Source organism: Solanum lycopersicum, chromosome 1, assembly GCF_036512215.1.
Source record: "Solanum lycopersicum chromosome 1, SLM_r2.1".
NCBI classification, from domain to species: Eukaryota; Viridiplantae; Streptophyta; class Magnoliopsida; order Solanales; family Solanaceae; genus Solanum; species Solanum lycopersicum.
In genome coordinates this window covers 34,462,185-34,486,659 of record NC_090800.1, presented here as the reverse complement: position 1 = coordinate 34,486,659, position 24,475 = coordinate 34,462,185, and the positions used below count along the sequence as shown (strand labels likewise).

The 24,475-nt window shown below is 36.8% G+C and overlaps 1 protein-coding gene across 6 annotated transcripts; it reads right to left on the bottom strand.

The window, feature by feature from the left end:
* Window positions 1-21,864, bottom strand: LOC101252708 (membrane-bound transcription factor site-2 protease homolog). 6 transcript variants are annotated; one of them, XM_069297429.1, is made up of 12 exons: window positions 21,491-21,731; window positions 21,320-21,385; window positions 18,410-18,652; window positions 16,321-16,387; window positions 16,050-16,148; window positions 8,303-8,406; window positions 4,984-5,131; window positions 4,801-4,881; window positions 4,240-4,701; window positions 3,736-4,053; window positions 926-1,053; window positions 503-826 (listed from the first exon to the last, which is right to left on the bottom strand). In XM_069297429.1, the coding sequence occupies exons 4-12, from the start codon at window positions 16,363-16,365 to the stop codon at window positions 793-795; spliced, it is 1,419 nt and encodes a 472-aa protein (XP_069153530.1). In that variant the 5' UTR covers window positions 16,366-16,387; window positions 18,410-18,652; window positions 21,320-21,385; window positions 21,491-21,731; the 3' UTR covers window positions 503-792. The 6 variants fall into 6 exon arrangements, with proteins under 6 accessions (XP_010315600.1, XP_010315568.1, XP_069153530.1 ...); XM_010317327.4 differs by having other exon boundaries at window positions 18,574-18,652; window positions 21,491-21,563; XM_010317298.4 differs by lacking the exons at window positions 503-826; window positions 18,410-18,652 and adding an exon at window positions 1-416 and having other exon boundaries at window positions 894-1,053; window positions 21,491-21,864.
* Between the last annotated feature and the right edge of the window lie 2,611 nt (window positions 21,865-24,475).

The following is a 24,475-nucleotide window of genomic DNA, read 5'->3' as shown; positions in this document are numbered from 1 at the left end:
TGCATCTGAAAGAATGGGGTCAGCTATAACTTTGAGCCTAAAGTGTATCAGGAAAATAATACAGAGTATTCTGTCATATTGAAACAAACACTTTGCTTTAACACTTGAAAAAAACCAAAAATGTTGTCCCAGAATAAACATACTAGTCAATTTTGCCCTAAAATAAAAAAGATAAATAGAGGACACTTGACTCGAACGGGCTTTCCACATTTTGCTGCGTGATAGCTTTGAGGATATACCTCAAGTCTTGCAATCTCCCAAGTTGAAAGCTAAAACGCTTTACCATAGATATCGAACGTCTTCTTTTCTTCCCTTTTTTTTTGTGAAGGGCTTGACTTTTGCCATTTCATGACATCAGAAACAATTGCACCATTAACGAGTTTTATCAAACTGCCCCTCTTCAAAGAGCAACTTACCTACAACAGTTGCCAATTAACAGTCCATATTGTCTGAACTTCATTTCAGCAATAATCTCATCATGTTACACCACCATATAACAGAATTTAACAACATTAAATGAAGATGTGATTTGCTTTAACAGTATAGTTGAGAACAATTCAAAAAGAAAAATTTAAAACTTGTACACATAAGATAAGGTTGCTAGTCTACCAAATTTTGTGCCACTGAATAAAAGGTCAACACCGCCAACACAAGTAAAAAAAACAGGGAAATTTCTAGAACAAGTTTGAGGATAGTAAACATTTTCTATAGGACCAAAATTGACTCATTGATGAGAAAACTGGAGTTTCCTTGCTCGTTTGTGGACGGAGAGTCTGAGGGGGCACAAAAAAATCAAAACATAAATGAAGACATAATACATCCAAACCTGCGGAGAGGGAAAATATGTCTGTAAGCTTCACCTTTATAATAAGCACGCTATGACAAATTTTTACCTCAGAATAAAACAAGGAAAATCCGGACGAACATAATAATAGATGCAACTGTTCCACCAAACAGGAAATACTGTAGAATGGTTCTCCTCCTCCTGGGACTTACAATCCTGAAGTAGTGCGAAACCACCTCTGAGATAGCCTCACCATCGAGAAAATAAACCTGGAGAAGAAATAGAGGTAATCATAAAAACATGAATTGCATAAAATTTGCAGTGACTGTTGTCCACTGTTTTAGGATTGAATACATATTATGACACAATAATCATAAATTAGAAGCATACAAAAGAGAATGGTCATCTACAATAGATTGGTTAATGTGGTAAAATGGGTCAACAACCTGACTTTACAACGGCGTGTATCCAATGGTTAAGATGGAACTACAAAATCACCTTTCGAACAGGAATAACATATTCTAGAAGTACTAATAAGAACTCATTAATTAATCTGAAGGGGGCAAGAGACAAGATGGCTGAGCATGAAGTAACAACTGTAAATAGCCAAGGAAAGCCCTAGAATGAGTTCTCTTTCTTCAGAAAAGTCCTAGAACAAAGCTCACTAGGGTCTCAATATAATGAAAGAGGCACATCGATGTTTCCAAATTGTCCTACACATTCTTTCATCATCTCTTTTCTTGTGAAGGAAGATGCTCATAGAATAATTTAATGAAGTGTCTCAAATTTATTACCACGTCTAGATCACATTTAAGTTCAATCAGGTTCTTCGGCTGGCTTCAAGATTTGTATGGACACATTTACTTTTGGTGCAGTTTCCTTGTGATCTCTCTAAACCATTTACATGGACTTGGGACTGGACATATGTCATACTGGAAATGCATACCCTTAAAAGTTTCTAGCAAGTCATTTATATATGCATTTAGGTACCTAATCCATGTCTACGGACAAATAAGTGTCTGACCAACAGAGAATCTAATGAGTTGTCTGGTATATTTCAAGCAGGAATGGCCCACTTTAACAAAAAGCATTTACCTCAACCTAGTACAGTTTTGCAGATGCGATGTCATCTAATTTGGCACCCCCAATAGACATTACATTAATGAGCACAGAATGCAGGTCTAGGAAATGCATGGGGAAATCATTGCCATTTTACTTATTTCACAACTCTGTTAAAGCACAAATATGCCTTTTCTTTTCCCCAAATGAGCAGTTTAGTCTTCCAGCAGTGAGCTCTTTCAATGAAACAAGTCAGAAAATTTATTGAAGCACATCTATAAATTTATGCTAATGTTGCATATCTCTCTAGGCGATTTAAGCAGATAGTGGGTGTTTTTTTTTGTTTTTTGTTTTTGAGAGAAAAAAAAGGGAAAAAGAACAGATAGCAGGTTTTTTTTTTTTGGGGGGGGGGGGGGGGGGGGCTTCTAAAGTTTACAAGTCTTAATAATGCCATGATGAGGTTCAAGCTAAGTTGCTCTGACTTTTCACTTTTGGTACAGCACCCGTGTCGACACGACATGGGTGTGGAATCCATGTCCGATTTGGTCAACCAATTTTGAATACTTTGACCAAAAACAAGAGAAAATCTGGATAGTTTTAATGATTTCTATAATCAATACAAAAGTCAAGGTGAACTTGAAGGAATGAATACCTTTTATTTAGAAATTTCTATGTCACTTTTTTCTTTTAATCTCCTTCCAAGATTCTCCTCAAGTTCTCTGCATAATATCTCATAATTTAGGTTTTATAACTCTATTTTTCAGATACTTCAATTATATTTAAAAAAAATCCCCACACCCGTATCCATACATGGATCCATTTCCCCGAATCTTAGATAATGAAGTATCCGACCTCTAGATCCACACTGGTATCGGACACCTGCACCCGAGTCCGAGCAATCCAAATGAAGTGGTATTATAAATCAAAAAGAAGACAAAGACATGAACAGTAAAATTGGAGTTCAATTCAAGTACTCGAATAGTTAACATTTTTCTCTCTGTTCCAACTTTTACAGGTAAGATGAAAGAACACAATCATTTTATGCAAGGATCACGTTTCACCTGGCTGCATGAAAAGCATGTTTATTTGTGTCACATAACTTAAGCCATCTAAAGCAATAAAATGACAAGTTTCTTAGCATTGCTCAATTGCTTCCTCCTTAATACTGATAAAATATTATGTGATTATAGCGCTTCTAGTCCAATGGATGCTTCATAATTTGTTGTTCGCAAGCTATAATTACTATAGAAAACAATATTTTCTAAATAAACATTCAGTTTGTGAAGTCTATATAAGGTTGGAAGAAGTATGTCAGAATAGAAGAGGAAAAAGATAATATATACTATTTTACTTAGAATAGGAATAGGAATAGTATATAGAATCCTATTTGGTAAAGGAATCTAATGTAGTGGCGATAAATAGGGTCTCAATGTAATAGTATGGATACACTGTTCAATAATATTCTTCACAAATATTTCTGATAAGGTGTCAAAGCCTCTACAGTCTTGGTAGCTTTCGCTGTCGGTGGGCGACTATTACCCATATAATGTCGCCCGTCTGGCCAATGATAATGTTAGCAAAAGTTGGGTCATCGTATTTTTCTAGTGAACATTTTCTCATATCTAATTTGTGTAGTATCCTGCCATTTTCCGCAACTACTTTCTCATATTCGATTTGCATAACACAGTACTATCATTTCGGCGACTACCTTTTCATATTTGATTTCTATAGTACCGTGCATTTCTTCAGTGCCTAACAGAACTGATACTTCCCAACAACAGCACGTTTGAGATTCAATTGGATCTTCACATCAAAAGATGTGACAGATATGATCACATGCAGACTCATAAACATGGGAAACAGAGAGTTATCTCTTAGATATGAATACATACCGGCAGGCTGTTGAGAAGTGCAAGTGTCATAGAGACGTGAAAGGTGAACATCAAAAGCCTTTCCAGTACATAAGGAAAATGTGCACCAAATTTAGCAGACCAACGAGGTTGATATGAAGTCAAGAGAACTGAATGCTTTATTGAAATTGCATCACCCACAAAAACAGAGGTCTTAACACACGGATTCTCCTTGGAATTGTTATCTTCGATTACATGTGTTCTTCCAAGATGCAAGCACTGTGGCAGAGAAGAGCTTGAATATGTGATCTCCACCCATGCTACACCAGTTGACAAAAGTGGAAGAAAGCATGTTGCCTCCTACACCAAAACATCAATTATTCACATATTCAAATGCATTCTTTGTGTTGTTATGCTTAATCTAATCACATTTGTGTATTATAAACTACAGGAGCAATATTTTTGGCTGTTCATGAGAAACATGAACTGTCAAACTGATACAACGTGTAGCTTCTGGTCTCAATTGGAGAACACTGAACTGCGTACCTTGGAACAGAAGCAGCTGCTCCTATTGCTGTGAAGTCTGCCCCAACCATCACCGCATTTCTCAAGCTTCAAGACATCCTTATCATAAAAGCAATGGAATACACCTCCATCCCTTTGATGGTTAACCTCAAGATTGTCATCATCAACCATGGCCTGGTCCGAGCATGGAATGGTTATAAATGCACTTAGTTCATCAGGACAAGTTCTGTTGCCTTCCAATGAAACATGTTTGCCTTCTTCAACCAAAGAATAGGGAATACAGTATCCTTTACCACTACTACTTTTCATAGAGTTCTCAAGAAGGCTGTTATTCTGGAAGGTTTGATAAGAGTGTTCAGTTAATACGTCAATTATTTGTGACCACTCCAGAGCATTATTGATGCGGAAATCATCCAATGATATAATGACATCACCAGGAGACAAATGGCCAGCCAACGGCGATGTTGGAGACACCTCCAGTACCTGCTCAAGATCATGTGATTGTAATCCATTAGTCACATAAATGCCTAATTAGGTCCCCCAAATTAGCACATTGCAGTACAAGAATTAATTCTCAATTACCATGGGGCCTTCATCATGAATGTAAAATGCATACAAGATAAAGGGTTGAAGGAACAATGCCCAGGCACAAACAGCACAAAGCTGAAAGATAATAAACCCATTAGTTCAAAAACTACAGAATATGATAAACACAAATGGAGATCGACTAGCATTTAATAACTAAGAGCTGCTATAAGCACCCACAACTGCATTATGCCAAATGCCAGCACAGTATATTCGAAGAGCAGAAACTTTGGACAATGCCTGCAATAACTCATGATTGAATGCCAGTAGAGCGCCTGGAAATAATACAGCCAAAAATACAGCGATGTACTCCATCTGTATGCCCTCACTGCTTTTCCAGAATGTAGTGCCTACAGAAGCAGTTGTGAGATTCATGTACCACCACTACTATGTCTCAAAACATGTCAACTGAAAACATGTCAACTGATCAGGTTTGCACATACAGTCAGCCAAATGTAGAATCAAAGTCAAAAGATCATAAAGAATACCTGATATAACATAACCAGCTCTAAATAAGTACCTAATGTTCAAGTATGTGCTATACTCTGACCCAGTTGACTTTCCTAGAAGCATGTCTATTATTCGCAGTGCAGCAATGATGCTTATACACCAAGATTTTATAGAAGCTATTAATCATGACTCGCAAAAAGCACCTTAAAAAGAAGATATTTGGAACGAATTGCTTGCTTATTCCCTACTGTTTCAAAAGAAAAAGCTTATTTCCTCGAGCATAACCGGGTTTAAATAGTGTTTACAAGTAATCCCAGAGACAAAAGGAAAGGATTCAAGTGATCCTACAAAGGAAAGGAAAGTATTTCCTTGATAATTTCTTATCCTATTTACACAATAATAGAGACTCTAAAGTCTAAACCATTTTTATATATACAAAGTATTGACGAGTCCTACATCAGTTGGTGCAGAGTTGGATGATTTGCAGATTGCAAATTTCTCATCATGCAGTAGTATATGGGGTTTGGTAGCAAAATACCAAGCAGTTGAGATAAAATTCTCCATAATTTTTACACACAGTATCTCCGATAACATATCCTATATGGTGACTTCCAGTATTCCTCTTGTTGCTTTGAATCATCCTTCTCAATATTCACATAGATTTTTCTCCCTTAGTACATGGAGGAACGAAGAAAGATATTTACCTTTCTGTTCAATTCGATTCTCCCTGGAATCAGACTTCTCCACCGGAGTTGACCAAGCAGAGGTGCCTGCCTCCGAGAACTGAAGTCGGCGAACCGTTGGCTGTGACCGAGAAGTAGGCTCACCAAACGTTTTAAGATATAGATACTTCTGCGAATCTGAATAAGAATGGGGGTCTTTGTTCCCTTCCATAATCGATTGAAGTTGAGATGGAATGAAGCTACCAAAGGTGAGCGGTGTAGTTTACAGCTCAGCCCATCGTCTGGAGTTACCAATTACAGCATTGTTGTAGCTCCCTTCCGGGAAATTTGGATCAAAGTCACGGTGATTCCTCAGTCAGTGCACGTTACAAAATCCTAGCTAAAATGCGCCGAGAGAGAAACATATTCTAACCTGAATCCCCTCCATGTCCGAAAAAGAACTTCTAGAGTAGGGACTCAAACATTGTTGGCTCTAGTAAAAGAATTTCCAAATTCCTTTCATTACTCTAACAACTTCCTGAATAACAACCCGTAGGGGATCAAACCTTAGGTTTTAATAAATTAAGATCAAAGGATTTGGGGGGTAGCAAGTACATTGCTGGTCAGCAAAGAGAAAGTGCACCATAACAGCTTCTAGAGAGATGAACGATGTTCGAACAGGAAGATGAGCACCAATGTTGGACAGACGAGTTTGTATAGCTTGGGAAGGAAGAAAAACAGAAGAAAATGTGATCAGACAGGCAACACCTATGCCTGCATATTATAAGAATCTGAAAGTCCAAGATGTTGTCTTCCCAAGCATTTTGTCAAGCAAGGGTGGCACTGAATGACAAAAAGCCTTTTGGTGCTTAAAGTCACTCCCCCTTAGGAATACCAATATAGCATAGTATTTGAGTTTGTATAGCTTGGTTTACCCCTCCAAAGTAAATGGAATACTTGTGCAGATTAGCATGAAGACCAGAAGCTTGGGAAACTTGTGAGAAACACTGGAATAAACATGGACAGATTGCACATCACCCTGCTATATGAAAACAGGTCAGCAGCAAAGCTTAGTTGTATGATCCTCATCTTGGGTGAAAATGAATTTTTTTATCAGTGTGAAGAGTCTTCGATAGTCTATTAAATTAATCCATAAAAATAAAAAGTAGGAAAACGGAATGGGGTATCCTTGCCTCAAACCTCTCTTAATAGCGAAGGGAGGAGTTGGAAAATTATCAAGTGCAATAGAGTAGGTCACAGTAGAGAGGCATGTCATGATCCATTCAACAATTAGATCTAGGAAATGAAGACTGGCCAGAGTTTGCACCAGCCTCCAAATAAATTCTTACTACCGACTTAGTACTTACCGAGTCATAGGCCTTCTGGAAGTCTCTCTTCAGCATACACCTTGGAGAAATCCCCCTCGTATTTGTACCCCTTAACAAGTCCATGGCTAAGGACAATGTTATCAGATAGCAACCTTCATGGTACAAATGTTACATATGTTATCAACTTCTATCAGTAAGGTCTTCAATGATTTTACTCAGTCTCTTGGTAATGATTTTATGATTACACAAAACATTGCAACAAGAAGTTGGTCAAAAGTCATTGATGGTGACGGGGTGTTTCACCTTGGGAACTACAGTGACTGAAGTGCACTTTGATCCCTCATTTGCTCCTGTTCAATCACACATAAGAAACTATGTCTTAGTAAATCTCAACCCGAAATAGAGATCCATAGCCCTCGTTTCCCTCCAGCCCGAACATTTGTCCACAAAACTCTCTGCCACTCAGAAACACTTGTAAGGGCTCTAGAACTCACGATTCTCAATAGAAAGACAAATTAGGCTAAGCACCAAAAGTAAGTCGCGGGTGAACCAGTATACGATTCTTGCCCTTTTAGTTTCCATTTTCCGGAATGGGCTTTGGATTTTCTAGGCCCCAGACGTTTCATTGATCAAAGCAGCATGGGAAATACATCTACATCAGCAGATGTTATTGTAACGTATTCTCTTGCTCAACTAACCCTAATTATGTCGCAGAATAACAGCTTAAAATTCCCAATCATCTCTAAGTAAGGTCTTCCAAGAAGCCTAGACTTTTGATGGCTTGCCAGTATTTAATTTTTTGTTTGATGAATTAATTTACTTCATGACCGCAGAAACTCATCCACTGAGAATTTTAATCATCGCCCATCATATATGCATTGGCCACACAAGTAATAATTTCTCCCCTTAGTTCCAAAATCAGTAGAAATAATGAAAGTGTACAAGTAAGAGAAAGGAACAGAATCGTTCAAGAAGACTTCCATGAATATATACCAAGTATAGTATAATCCACATTTTACATTTTCCTTAGAACAATTTCAAAAGAGCATTAGCCTTAACCTTGCAGCAGCCAGAGCGTGCCCAAGTTCATGTACTGAAACCGATATGAAGGAAGACATGCATAGATAACCAATGTCAGCCAGTGAGATGGTCAAGCCTGATATCTGCACGTCAAAACATATGAAGCAATTACAAGTATTTAGAAAACCATTGAATCAGAGTGCAACTAGCTGTTTCTAGCTCAGATCATGTATATGTAGGTCACACCATGCTCACCCCTTTACCTTAAGCCATTAAGGTAGCATAAATGTAATCACTCCTTAGTCATCAACTAGTTACAGCAGTAGTTATTTCTTTTATAGTAGTAGTTATTTTCCTGTAATAGTGCAGTTTTCCGTTCCAGTAATATTAGGAAGTCCTAGTTTCTAGGGGTAGTTAGTGTTGTATTTAAACTATATGTTTGTCTCAGGAAATAAAAGCAGAAAAGTATTTTCACTTTTTGAGTACTTTAACTCAAGAGATTGCAGGTTCACTCTCAACGAACAATCACCATAGGTCATAGGAAGAAAACATTAGTTTTATATTGCAGCTTCCATAAATAGATCCATAACAGGGGACCATAACAATAAGTGAAGGCTATCTCACCTCAAGCCTTAAGAGAAACAGACAACCAATATGGATCCATGTTGAGATCAACAGATGTGCCTTGAAATTGCACAGCTGCTGCCTTTTACTTGAGTTTTCAAAGTCCTTTTGCATGACTCTTTTTGTGTTTTTAGTGTTCGAATGTTGTTTTCTAGATGTTTGATGTCAAAATGGCCAAAAACATGGAAAAGCTGAGAAAATGGCCAGAATGGCAATCCACAATCCATAGAACAAAGTGCGGGCCTTAAATCCTGGCATGGTGCGGAAAAGATATTAGAGATGCTACCTGCTTGGTCTTCTGAAGTCGACCAATCCATGGTGGGAAGTACGAACCATATGTCACATTCAAGATACGTACATCTGGATAAGACAATGCTGGAAGGTTTTACAAACAGTGGAATATTGTACAGTCAACGGATCAAACCATGGTCATAGTCCAGTACCTCTAGGCGGGAATTCACGAAAGACTTAAAAGCAATTCATGGACCGTGGATTTATGTACTGTCTGTGGATTGTATCGATGAATTTGACAGTTTTAGGATTCCAAGTTTGTGGGTCATAAATACATTTAATAGGGGTTTTGTAATAGGGAGTTACAATTTTTTATAGTTTTTGATTTCGGAACAATATTCTCTCTCTAGGTACGTAGTTTGGTGAAAAGTGAAGACACCTATTATTTATTTTCATCTTTAATTCTAAGTAAGTCTTATGACTTCATTTTATTCTTCTTACTTTTACTCTTGCATTATGAGTAGTTAAATCCCTTACTAAGTTTACAAACCTAATGCAGGTGTAACGTTCATACGGTTTTTGTGTGTTGCATATTTTTCGGGTAATAACGGTATCAAATAAGGCACTAACCCTTGTTTAATAAATTCTCTCAAGGATAAGTTGAATTTACTTGGCATAATTAATCACTCTTCTCTAAATAACTCCTATAGATTTGAAAAAATGATATTGAGATAAATTGTTCAACTCTAGCGAAAGATTGAGCGGGGAAAGAGCGATTGTACTCGATGAGATTCCTGTGGGATTTTGGAAGAGCACAGGAAAGGCAGGTATGAAGTGGTTAATTGGTTTGTTTGATGCTATTTTTAGACATGCAAAAATGCTCAACAATGGAAGTAGAGTACAAAGGTACCATTGTACAATCACAGGAGTTTCCAATTGCTAAGTCGCACTATCAAGGTTTCGGATATTATGGTGAAGATGAGGTTGAGGAGAGGAGTGTCCATTTCCAAGAAACAATTTGGATTCATGCCGGGACGATCAACTACTGAAGCCATCCATCTTGTGCGAAGACTGTTGGAGATATTGAAAAAGACAGAAGAATCTACATATGGTGATCATTGACTTTGAAAAGGCCTATGACAGTCTCGAGGCATGTCCTCTGGAGGTGCTCAGAGGCTAAAGGTTTCTCGATGGTTTATATTAGAATGATAAAGGACATGTACAAATGATCTAAGACTCGGGTTAGAACGGTGGGAGGAGATTCGGAGCACTTACTGGTTGAGATAGGGTTGCACCAGGGATCTATTCTTAGCCCTTTCCTATTTGCCTTGGTGATGGATGAGTTGACGCGCTCTACTCCAGATGAGGTTCCGTGGTGTGTGTTATTTGCAGACAACATAGTATTGATAATGAGACACGAGATAGGGTTAATACTAGGTTGGAGGTTTGGAGATAAACTCTAGAGTCCAAAGGGTATAGGTTGAGCAGAAGATGAAATATTTGGTATGTATTAGAAATATTGGAGAAGAATATTATTGAATTGTTTATCTATATTATTACCTTGAGATTCTATTTATACACACTACATTATACTCTTTTTCCAGCTAGGACACTACATTACAATTATTTTTCAAGCAACATTATATATTTTATTCTTATAGTCTTATACAAATTTCAATTCTAAGTGGGATTGTGTATACTGTTCTTGTTTCTATTCCTATTTTAAATCTCCCCCTCTGGTGCATGCAAGTCATATGTACCTAGCTTGTTACAAATGTTATTAATACGAGGACTAGTGAGGGACTTGGTGAAGATATTTAAAAGTTGATCACTTAACTTCACAAATTTTGTAAACCATCGCTCGAAAGTATCTGAAGATATTTAAAAGTTGATCACTTAACTTCACAAATTTTGTAAACTATCGCTCGAAAGTATCTTTTCTCTAACATAATAACATTCGATCTCAATATGCTTACTCCTTTCACGAAGTACTGGAGTTTATGCAGAATGTCGATAGAACACAGAATGATCAACTCCACTACGAGTCATGCCAAACTCCTAAATTATTATGTTGACTTCCTAAACAAAGCTCGAGAAGACTTTCAAATCATAGAGTCCCCCGTGCAATTGACATTCAAGGCACTCCTCTTGAGCATCAAAACTAGGTGATTGCTCCATATAGAGTTCTTTCTCACCTCAAGATCACCGTGGAGAAAAACATTTTTAATGTCCTACTGATTATAAGGTTAATGGTGAACAATAGGTTTGAGCTTTGGACTTCCATGTTGGAGGCCTCAAGTTTGAAACCCTTTGCCAGCGAAAGCAAGGGGTTTTTCTTATGGGTCGAGCTCGTCGCACCAGGCTTGCCTAGTGCAGGTTACCTCTCCTATGTGGTTGCGAGCTATTGCATAGGAGCGAGAGTTTTAACATATGCGCACCCAAAGGGTAGCGACTGCGGATTTATCTTGTTATTAAAAAAGGCGGACATGTTATTTTCACCACGCGGGAGTATCCCTGTAAGTGGAAAGGGACACGAAACTATACGAATCAGATCTAAGAAGTCACCGAAAAGACACACAATACTACGAAACTCAGATATGAGAAAGTAGTCTGCAAAGATGCACGATGATATGCAAAATCATTTTTCAGAAAGTAGTCACCGAAAAGATGCACAGTACCACACAAATTGGATACGAGTAAGTAGACTAGAAAGATGCTCGGTGCTATGCAAATCAGATATGAAAAAGTAGTCACCAAAAAGATGCATAGTGTTACGAATAAGAGAAAGTAGTCAGCGAAAAGATGACACGATGTTATGCAAATCGGATATGAAAAAATAGTCACTAAAAAGATAGCACGGTGCTACACAAATTAGAAATCAAAAACTAGTCACTGATAGGATGGCATAGTGCTACACAAATTGGATATGTGAAATAGTCACCGAAAGGATGGCACGGTGCTACACAAAATTAGATACAAGAAAATAGTCCTTGAAAAGATGGCAATTGACACAATGCTACAGAAACACCAACAGATATGGGATTGACACAAAACAGCCCTAGAAAGTCACTAAAAATTGACGGACGGTGACCTGCCCGGCTAAGTTTTCTTCCATGAATATGGGGTTTAGGCATATAGCATTGGCCCTACTTTTGTTAACACAACCATTGGCAGACGGGCGACATATATGGTCAAAGCCACTGATGAGTCGGAGATTTCGACTTATTTAGGGCTTATTATTCAAGAATTTGTGTCCTCAATGCCTAATTTACGCTCACAATTGATGTGAAAATGTTGACATGCAACAATTAAGGCTCAAGGGCAAGGCAAGAACATGATGCAAAAAGGAGTGAAAAAGTTGAAGGAAAGCAAAGTTGGTACTCGCCAAAGTCACTCGACGAGTCGCCGAGTAGACCTCAAGCTTTCCTAAAGTTCCAGCATAACAACCAATGAAGAGACCAACTTGGCGAATAAACAAGAAATTAGGTGATTCGTCGAAGAGATCGGCGACGACAATCTGGCTCGCCGAAAGTTACACAATGATCGGATGAAAGAGCCAGACCAAAAAGGTGAGAAGAACAACTCAGCGCATTGTTGAACTGGTAAGCGAACCCGTGTGACTGCGCCAAGTTGACTCTATGTTGAAATTTCACGAATGTATAAATATAATTTTGAAACAAAGAAATAGAAGTTCCAAGTTTCAAACACTATTCACCTTTAGGGTTTTTGAGTCTTTACATTTCGAGAGCATTATTTTTTTTTACATTTTTGAGGAGAGATTTAGAGATTGTGGTACTCTAGCTTCAATTTCAACTTTTCGGAAATTGGAGATTGTTAGCCCATCAGATGGAAAACTTTGTTGATAACAATTTCTTGTTCTTTATTATGTGCGGCTAAAAACCCCTTTCCTTGGGGTATGATTATGTAGTTGAATGCTTTAATTAGTTAATGGGTGTCGTTAGTTACTATCTTAATGTTGTTTTGAAGTGGCTTCAATTAATTGTTCATGTTTTAATTGAGAATTTGAAGTTGCAAATGGAATTTTTAGCATTAAATCACTTCAATGCATTCAGAAAACTTAGACATTGCTCCAATTAATCTGAAACAGATTGTTCTTTCATTAGGATATCTGATTACATTAAATCACTTCCCACTATCCAAGGTCTTGCACACCTTTCCCACTGAATATCCCCCCCCACATAACTCTCTTCTTTCCACCCTTTCACAATCAATATGCACGGCTGTCACAAAACGAAAAGAAATCAGAATTTTCCAAGACATTTTACATGTTATGCTTTGGTTGCCATGTTCTACCATTTCCCCTTTCCAAACTCTTATGACGCATAAAATAACTATTCCCCCCTACTACCATATACCTCCAAATCAATCCCTACCATCCATTTATTATTCCATATAGGTCCCTATCTATAAACACTACATTAGACTCATTTTCAAACTAGGACACTATTTACAATTCTTTTCCAAGTAGGATTCTGTATATTATTCTTATTCCTATTCTAAGTGGGATTGTATATTAGTTTCTATTCCTTTTCCTATTCTAACAGAATGCAAATCCAGTGGATGAAGCAGATGTGGAATTGTGGAAGTGAGGCTTGCCACACATACTATTCTCAAGAGACAAAGTTCTAAGTATCTTCAGTCTGAAATCAAGGGTAGTGGGTATATCGACGATAATGTCGCACATAGCATTGGGGCAACATGAATGAAATGGAGGCTTGCCTCTAGAGACCTGTGTAATAAGAAGGTACCACCTAAACTTAAAGGTAAGCTCTACGAAGTGGTGGTTCGACTATCCTTGTTGTATGGAGTGGAGAATTGGCGAGTTAAGAACTCATATATTCGGAAGATGCATGTTGCGGAGTTGGGGATGTTGAGATGTATGTGTGGGCACACTAGGAGAGACAAGATCATAAATGAGGTTGTTCGAAAGAAGGTAAGAATGCACTCCGACAAGATGAGGGAAGCGAGCCTGAGATGGTTTGGGCATGGGAAGAGGAGGTGCGCAGATGCCCCAGTGAGAAGATGCAAGAGGTGGGATGTTGGGGGTACACAAAGGGGTAGAGATAGGCCAAAAATATATTGGAAAAAGTGACTAGACAGGACATGGCACAAGTTCGTATTACCGAGGAGACGACTCTAGATAGGAAGGAGTGGAGATAGTATATTAGGGTAGAAGGTTAGTAAGAGTAAAGTACTGTCTTACCTTGCGAGGGTTTAGGCTTGTTAGTGCATGTTGTAGTACTAGTCGTAGCCCATTGTAGTTTTGCCCGTAAGTTGTTTATTGTATTCTGATTATCACACTATTTACTGTTGTATTGTTCTTCTTCAGTTGTTATGCTTTCTTCATTGTTTTCTCCTTCTTTTACTTGTGTCTGATGCACTAGAGCTAAAGATCTTTCAAAAAAAAAGCCTCTTCATCTCCATGAGGTAGTGGTAAGGTCTGCCTACACTCTACCTCAGACCCTACTAAGTGGGATTTCACAGGGTATGTTGTTGTTGGGAAAGATTGAGTTATGGTGTAGGAATTGAGTGCATATCTAAAAAAACACCAGAAACTTTGTAACCACATGAAAAATGATAATGCTACATTCCATTATAGGGACACAAGCTTAGTTCTTTAATCAATATAGCTTAAACTCAAGTTTGTTACAACATTGTTAGTCTTAGTGAACATTTGGAGATTTGATTTCATCTCGTGATTTGAGATCATGAGATGAAATCAACGTTTGGACATGAAATTTCATCTCATGAGATGAAATCCTAGACTCTTTAAAAATCTTGATTTGGGAATCTCATATCATAATGTCACATTTTTTTAAATCGATCTACAAATTTATAATTTGTAAAAAAAAAACACCAATTTATATGCTACCAACCATTTACTTCATATATAAACAAACTTTATAGTTGATATTATTACTCTTACCAACCTTTAAACCATATATATAACTATTACTCTCACCAACCAAATTTATTTTTACTTCAAATCAACACCTATTTTATTTATTGTGACTAGACATTTTATGGCCATTAGTCATGATCAATTTTACTTTTTATTGAACTAAAGTTAATCAACAATTATTGTACTTTTTTAGAATAGCTCTGTGATAGTGTTATTTTTGTGAATGAACTTTTGCTTATTTGGTAACATTGTATAAAGAAATGAGGCAATATTAATACTTTTCACAACTTACGAGATCTTTACTGTTTATGAGCAAAAAGTACAACTTGAAAATCCAAATTGCATTTCAAAACAAAACTTCATCTCATATGATTTCATCTTACACTGACAAACAAGCCCTTAGGATCAAAACAATATGTTCTACTTTCATGAAATAGAAACTAGATTGTCAATTAATTGTCCAATTTTTATCTTTTCTCACCTATTCTCAATGGGATTCAAACTCAACCTTGTTGGGTTACTATATTTGCATGTGATCGCGTTTCATCATCTAAAATATTTGCATGCGACCGTGTTGCATTATCTTAAGGTATGATTTTGAGAGTATAACCAACGTTTCCAGCAAATCAAATAAGCATAACATCTTGCCTAATAAAAGAAACTAAGCTCAAGAAAGAGAGAAAAAACATCAATCTTCTCTCTATCTTTTTTTATGTTTTTTCCTTTTTACGAGGGTGGTAACTTTTAATTGCATGGAGAACAAGAGAAGAACTGGTACATGGGTTGAATAAACACCAGAGCTTTGATTGTAAGTGATTGAAGTTCATTTCTTTGCATTCAATGTTTTACTTTTATGTTGTATGAATACCAAAAATGACAGGAAATATCATTTTCTTGACAGGCTATTTGTTTGCCTAGCCATGATGGTAATGAAGTATTGGCTTGAAGCAGAGAAATCCAAAGAACAAATGAAAACCAAGTGTCTTAATAATGTGAAAAAATACATACCATAGAAGAAAAACCAAACAGGTATTTACTCATCACATTGCTCATCTGGGTGTTGCCGTAATAAAGACACAGTATTTGGACGATTTCATACAAAAGAATCTGGCCAGAATAAGAAAAATGATTCAATGGGAAGATATTAAACAAACTGGATAAAGCAGATCCTTTCCTTGCTATTTTCAAAAGAACAGTTAGATAGGACTTGAAACCTTATAGAGAGAATCAGATAGGAGTGAACAAAATTAAAACGATAAACTCTAGCAGGTGGACATACCATTGTAACAGCAAATAAAACGGCAAGACCAAAACCAACACCCATTGAGAACCAAGCTTTCAAGAACCTGCAACAAATGTAGTCACTTATCAAGACATAAAACTGACCTCAAACAGCAACCTCTATAAGTGAAAAAAGGTAAAAGTTGTGAAGAACATAATATAAACAAGCTGCTATAGACAAATACAGAGTAGTGTTATCAAAGGCGAAACGCAAAAAAAGCTCTAAGGCCCGTGGGGGCTTTAAGCTCAAAGCGCAATCAAAGCGTGGGCTTTATTTAAAAAAGGCGCAAAGGGAGAAAAAATATAAATATATATGTTGAGTCCAAAACTAATAATTATAAACATTATGACAAATATATGACCAATGAATTGAATTTTTTATAGTTATGAAGTGATTTATCAATTGTTTCGTATCAATTATTCATAAGAGGCTCATTGTCAAGGAAAAGTTTTTCTTAAAACCTTGATGACGACACTGAAGCGAACATAAAGCGAGGCGAAGCGCTCAATACGTTTTGAGCCTCGCTTCAGGGCTTAAGGGTTTAAGCGTGCTTAAAGCGCACCTTTGATAACACCTAATTACAGAGAGTTCAAGTTCATGACATATAAGCTTTCATGGTCCAAAACCCGCCTAGGTGCTAGTCTAGCAGTTGAAGAGCAGCATAACAACCTTGCCATCCAAGGTTTGAGTCCCAATAAAGGCCACACTATATGAATTCTTCCCATCTGTCTAATTCTTTGGTGGGTTTAGTTACCCGGTATATGTGCAAGTGAGAGATGACATAAACCCATGGATTAGTCGGGTGAACGAATTCCGGCACAAACAAACAATTAAAACAAGCTAGAATCTTGTTTATCCATCAGTCTAAGACTTGGCTACCTAGTGCATGCTGCGGGTGGGAGGTAGCAGGTATCCCATGGAATTAGTTGAGGTACGCACAAGCTGGCCAGTATACTACAGTTATTAAAGAAAAAGGGCGGTTATGTTGGTAATTCTGATCCAACCTCATTGGGCTTGTTGATCTCAGAAATGTAAGCTCCATCAAAGGTTTGGTTTTGATAAGTAAGAAATTACATTAAACTGCATAAGTAGGTATGTCATATTTTCAGCAATTTTATCTTCCTTGAATATAAAACTTGCAGTAAATGTATGAAATTGATATCAGAATTAGCATCTAACGCAAAAAAAAAAAAAAAAAAAGAAACGCCAAAACTTCAGATACTGCAGAACTCTACACCTAAAACAAGAAAAGGGGTTGTGCTTTTATGCTCAATATATTGTAAGTTCTCCTTTTCACAAAGCCAAAGAAATGCAAGCAGGAATATGTCCTCCAAGCAGCAACTTCCCTTTTCTCTCTCTCTCTCTGTCACTGCCAGCTATCAACAGTAGCTCCGACTGTCTTCGGCATAGCCACTGCACCCCGAATATGTTAAGGAACATGTCTACAATAGCGTTAACAAATGTACACTGCATTAGGGCGTCTGCTGAAATTTCACAATCTTTATAGCGCAAACAGCATCTGCTAGGTATGTTAAAGCCTCTCCTTAGTTTTCAATTGTTAAGCATGCAACATGTAAGGCCATATACTGTAATCACACCATCTTTAGTGAGGTTTCGGATTACAGAACATTCTCCATGTCTTTTGTTCTCTTCTTCCATTACTGCTTAAGGCCTAGTAGCAAGATTTACCAGAAAACTTGCCCTTGTTAGTTGTTAGCCAGTGCACACCACATCGAATCTGGCTTGCCCTCAGTTAAATCAATCCTTGTGTTATATTCATCAAGGGTACAACACTGTGCTCTTCCTTCCCATAAAAAATTGCTCCCTGACTCATGTAGCTGCTTCACTACAGATTTAGGTAGCATTGATGAGTGGTAGAATTACATTCATTAAAGGCCTCAACAATTAACGTCCTCAATGCCTAATTGTGTCCTATTCTAATGATAGTTTGATGTTTTGCAGCAATGAAGGCTAAAGACAAGGCAAGGATGAATACATGAAAAAAGGCCAAAAACATTGAAAGGAGTATAAAACTCCCAACTGGTAATCATCTAACAAAAAGGGTGTATCGCCCAAGTGGCCTAACCTCGCCCAAAGTGACAATGCTCACAATTAAAAATATTCAAGGCAGGTCAGCAGACTAAAAGAAGAAACAGAGACTCGCTGAAGCTGAATCTGAATGGGCGAACTAGAAGACCATCGTCGAAAGTTACAGAACTCTAAATTAAAGTGAAGGCTTAAAGGGCGAACAAGGTGGTAATCAGCGATCCGTCAAATGTGAAAGGCCGTCTCGATCAAGTCCGCCAAGTGAGGTTCAAACACCTGAATCCTGAAACAAATGAAGGGTGAGTTCAGGAACAAACGATGATCCGCCGAACATGTTTGGTAATCCCTACTAATTTCACCGAGTTAGTCACGCATTGAATTTGGGGCCAAATTTTGGGAAACAATAAATAGTCCAAAAGAGAGAAAATAGAGGACTATTTTCATTTCAATAATAGTTTAGAGAAAGAGTTTTGAATATTTTCTTTTCACCCTTTGAGAAAATACTCTTTAGTTTTGGGGTTTGTGAACAACCTTGTAATTGACTATTGAAGGTTCAAATTGAAGAGGATTATTGCTTAATTTCAATTTCTCAATGGTTGAAACCATAATGGGTATACTCTCTTTTCCTTTTATGATGCTTGGCTAAAACCCCAAATCTAGGGGTGTGATTATGGGGTGGGTGTTGATTTATTGTTGTGGGTTTGTGTCTTGCTCTGTTTTATAGAGGTAGATATATGGATTTAAGCTAATTACCACAGGGTTAATTCATGGTTAAGATTGCAAACTTAATCCTAATCTAGATCCTCAATTGATACTCGAAAGGGATCAATTGAAGTGGGTAATTAGTTTAATCCTGCAATTCAGATTTGTTTAATATAATTTGCTTGAAAGAGAAATTGTAGTTCAATTCTTGTAGTCAAATCTGCTTGAAAGAGGGATTTTAGTAAGGTATTGAGCTGATTTTTTATTCACATAGATGGGACCAAAGGAGATTCTATGATTTGATGTTATGAGATCAAAAGAAGATTAGTGTTATTTAAGATTACCTAGCCTATCCATGATTGATTAGAGATAATGAGCAAGCACAAGTACCCCTACTTGACATTGATATCAATCCTCACGCCCGATCGTCTTCTACTCGTTTAAAATCCAAATTCTAGTATAATTGTGTTACTTAATACCAAAACCCTTTTCGTAAATTTGGTGGGATCACCTATCCATCTCTTTTAATTGCTACAAATGAATTGGTTTACACCCTTATTTTCCTAATTGAATTCCTTGCATTATATCACTCTCAGCAGGATTTCTATCCCAAATCTTTTTGGGTAATTTCATTGCTAGCGACCGCTTATTCTCTTACTTGTTTTTTTTTATAAAGCTTATTCTCTTACTTGTTATGAGGGTAACTTGAGTGTTATCAAGCATGTAATATGTTCTCTTATTAAATTCAAGCAATTCAGGATGAATTGAAGTCAAAGATGGAATTTCTAGAATTCAGGACACTCTCACCAGGCGAGGTTATAGCGAAGAACGCAACAAAATTAGAGGCTTCGGAGTTTAAAGCAACAGAAACACAGGCCAAGCCGTGAGAAGATTTGGTAGACAAGCCCATGTGGATAAGAAGTAGCTTTGCACTTGAAGAGCTAATGACGGGGACCCCGCTGACAAGCTAATGCCATGCATGGCCTATTTGCTTAGCATGAAGTCAAAATGCAGTTTGGTCCAAACATGTTTAGTATTTATTTTTTTTATGACAAAGGAAACTCATAGCCGCTACCATTTGGGTGTGCACAAGGTAAAATACTTGTTTCTATGCAATAGCTCGCAAACCACATAAAAGAGTTAACCCGCACAAGGCAAGACTAGTGCGACAAGCTCGACTCAGAAGGCTAACTCATGGCTTTCGTTGGCAAGGGGTTTCAAATTTGAGACTCCCAACATGGAAGTCAAGCCCAAACCACTGGGTCACCCCGAAGGGTTAGTCTAAACATGTTTAGTACTAAGTATATAAGGTACAAACCCAGCAATTTTAAGGTACCATTGACACTTTCAACGCAAGGGCGCCATTGGAGAAATTGTGAAGCTTAGGATTCATTTTAGATCTTTTACCCCCCACTTTTCTTGCTTTTTTATGAATCCTTGAGATTGTATTGAGATTAGAGCATGACTATGAGTAGTTATACTATATTTCTATGGTTACGGTCCTGTCATAAATTTGACATCTAGATATTGATTTGATGAATTCATACCTTATTGAGTTATACATTCAATTCTTGTGCTTAATTATTTGATTAACTGGCCAACAATTGGATACTATTTATGAATCTTGAATTGACCTTGAAAAAGAGAACTGATTGCAATAGGATTGAGTATAGCAAGCTCGTGAACATGGGCATTAAGAAATAGACTTGTGGTTAAGATGGAAATATTATTTTTTTTGACAAAGGTAACAAAGGTGAAGATGGAAATATGCTTAACGTCTTGCTTAATTAGTTATCAGAATTATTTGTGTATCGTGTTAATTCTAATTCCATAAAGATAAAGAGCATTAGGTTACAAATTACACCAACAAAGTTACAAAGATTGAGAATAAGCTAAATAACTTCAGAGCATACGCCATAGAGCACCTCTAGTTAACAACAAATCAGCAGCTTAAACTTCTTGTGCAAATTTAATATTCCTTAAATTAACTTAACATAAGATATGCATAAGGAAATCCTAGAAATGGTAAAAACATTTTGTAATAGGTTAGGCAAACTTCAAAATTAGATTTTCAAATTAACCTCTGTAGAGAAGCAAATGTAATTGAAAATAAGGAGCATTAGTTGCTACTAGGTAGAAATTAAGTATAAAGTGTGAGAAGAAATACAATGAATTACATAAATTGGGTAAAAAGGACCTTGAAAAAGCATGAAGCATATATCAATTAGAATGGTTTAAAAAAGGGCACCTTGAATATCTTCGTCCGAAACGAAACAAGGGTTCATTCAATATTGACGACTTGCAGTCACAATACCTGCAAATTTCAAAAAAGGATGGCTAATAACTCAGCGCCAACAACTTCAACCTCGTAAAACACTCTTAAATGCCAGGATATAGAAAAAGAAGAAAAATCTCATACCAACATGAAACAGCGTTAGATAATCGATTGACGCGCACAGGTAGTAGAGTCTGATTGCTTCGCCATCTGCCAAACCGTCGAACTCGTCTCCCTTCCATTACTCTTTATTAGTATAATATATATGCTGATATTAATTCATAGACTGGTACTCCTTTCAGACATCAGATATGTACGGGAGTGACAGCACAAAAGACTGAAAGGCAAGACAGAAATTGAGAGGAGAAACGTAATAGAAGAGTGCGATTTGAGAATAATCAAACATTCAAGTATAAATTGCGTTATGCAAGTTGAATGTAACAAATGATGATAGCTTCAGCTCCCAATTTAGGGTATCTACCCGCCAAAAAAATAAAATTTTAAGAGAAATGCTAAAAAAGTGTTTGAAATTAAAATTGATGACAAAAATAAATTAATCAAGTCAAAAAATTTTAAATTAGTGATTAAAATAATTGATGTTTAAAATGTAATATTTAAAAATTTTAAATTTTTAAAATATTCAAAATAAACTCAATTTCTAGTTTCAAAATGCTTGAAAAATTTCTGTCTTCTTAAATTTCAAATTTAAAATCTCTTTCAAAATTTATTTCTCCCTCTTCTTCCTTTTTTCTTTCTCTTCCAGATTGCTTCTTCTTCATTTCGTTTTCTCTTCTTCCATTTACTCCCTCCGCATAAAAAAATTATTTATTTTGACTTGGAACGGAGTTTAAGAAAATAAAAAAGATTTTTTAATCTTGTAGTTCTAAATTAAATTTATGTCAAATGTACCAAAACACCCTTTAATCTTGTGGTCTTAAACATGTCACGTGGAAAGTTAAAGTTAAAGTGTTGTCAAAAAAGAAAAGGGGTCATTCTTTTTTAAGTAGACTAAAAAGAAAATAAGATCATTTTTTTTTTGAAACGGAGGGAATACTTGTTCTTCTTTATTGTCGCTATCTTTATCGTTGTTGTTTATTATGTTTTATCACGTGTTATCTTTTTCTCTTGTTGATTCTATTTCACAAATTAATTTGCTTTAATTTTAAATTTTTTGAAGTTGAAGTCATTGTTTCGTTTAAGAAAATCAAGCAATAGCTGAAGTTATCGCAATAACTGCTAAAGTTATTCAAGCAAATGTTGAAGTTTGTACAACAATTGTTGAAATTATTGTAGCAATTGTTGAAGTTTCTTTAGTGAGATAAAAGAGAGGGTGGTAGAGAGGCAAATAGGATGTTGGTGATAACAATGAAGGTGGAGGTGATGGTTATTGTGGAGGCAGAAAGAATAAGGAGGTGGCAACAATGGTGGTAAACGAGGAAGAATAAGAGAGTGGTGGCAATGGAGCAAGAACTGATGGTTGTGGTAGAGGAGGAAGTAGTGACGGCAACGGTTACAACAGATGGGGAGGAAATGAAAGCGACAGAAGTGGAGAGGAGAGATGGTGTGGTGGGAGGGGGGATAGGGTTTTTATGTATATAATAGAACTTGAGGGTTTTAAAATTAGTGTCATTGGCACTAATCAAAAAATTGTCACCTCTACTCAATAACTAAAACTTGTATCACTTTTTATTCATTTTGAAACTCTTTTGTCACTGATACGCTCAAACTTACTTCTCAAATAAGAAGTAAAGCGGTCGTGTCAAGTAAATAACTCAACTAGTGAGGTTGGGATCGTTCCCACGAGGAAAATAGTCTAGACTTAACTTCAACCAGTTATTACTATTGTTTGGTCAATGACTTCCTTGGAAAGTAAAAAAAATAAAGGGGGGGTTTCTATTTTTAAATGACTAAAATTAATTAACAAACTTGACAGAGACACTTAACAACTTTGAATGTTGGATTTAATCAATTAATCAAAGTAACTAGGGTTTACGTGTTCCTACAGGTTCATAACTTGATAACTCTAACTATAACAATTCTTTCCTAGTATCTTGCATGCAAAGTGATAAGTTATGTATTTCTAAATCCTTGGTCCGGCATCTAGAAAATTTCACTCCGCACCTTGGTCCGGCTACGTGTGTTGCTATACTAACCCTTATCCTTACCTCTTATTAAGCATCGTATTTGATATTTGACTAAGTTATTACCTCGTACCAATCAATACTAGCCTATTAGATAGTATACACTAAATTTCTGTTAATAATTCTTTTCCTATTATGTACCTCCTTGGTCCGGCAAGTAGCATTAAGGCGAGTTCTAACGTTGGCCATCCGTTAAAAAGACTTCTAAGCGAAAGAATTATTAATACATGCAAGACACTATTCTAGAATTGTTATTTTAGTTAGGGGTTTATCTCATTATTTGCCTATGGTTCCCACAACCCTAGTTATGGAGTTTAGTTACTCATGGCCATAAACACAATATTCAAATATATTAAATAAGAGTTCATGTACTTACTTCAATGAGAAAGAGTAAAATCTAAAAGTTTGCTTGATTAATCACCAATATTCACTTGCAAGAATCTCAAAGTAAAATCTCACAAAAAGTCTAATGATTATCAAGAATCTCACAGTACAATGTTTACCAATAAGAAATTTTACAATCTAAGAGTCTAACCTAACCGAGTCCAACCTCAAAAACGAGATTTTTTAAACTATTTATAAAAAATAAAAAACCTAATTAGACAAGGACTCTGTTTGCTGGAAATTTGCCAAAACGCGGCTGGGTCGACGAACCACGCGACGGATCGTCGTGGTCACGACGGACCGTCATGGACTCCATTGTCCCATACTTATGCAATTTCTTCTGCTGCTCTCTTCACCACCCTCGACGGCAATTATGACGGGCCGTCACAGGCACAACGGTCCGTCGAGGGTCTTCGTTCCAAAACACTTCTACTCTTGGGATCTGGGTACTGGGATCACTTTTCTGAACTTCATGACGAACCTGCAGGACAGACTATCATAGACACGACGGACCATCACAAGCTTCGTAACCCCACACTTGGTCAGACTTCCCCATCTTCCTTCAGCAGCTGCACTACGCTGCCACCTACGGACCGTTGCAAGT

Excerpts from the sequence above, each read along its gene's own strand:
- LOC101252708 (XM_004228288.5), bottom strand. The coding sequence starts at position 21,588 with ATGGAAGGGAGACGAGTTCGACGGTTTGGCAGATGGCGAAGCAATCAG. Across the intron at positions 16,388-21,319 it reads TTCGGACGAAGATATTCAAG|GTTCTTGAAAGCTTGGTTCT; the intron begins GTGCCCTTTTTT and ends CATTTGTTGCAG. Across the intron at positions 8,407-16,049 it reads TGTTTGGTTTTTCTTCTATG|ATATCAGGCTTGACCATCTC; the intron begins GTATGTATTTTT and ends TTTGACGTGCAG.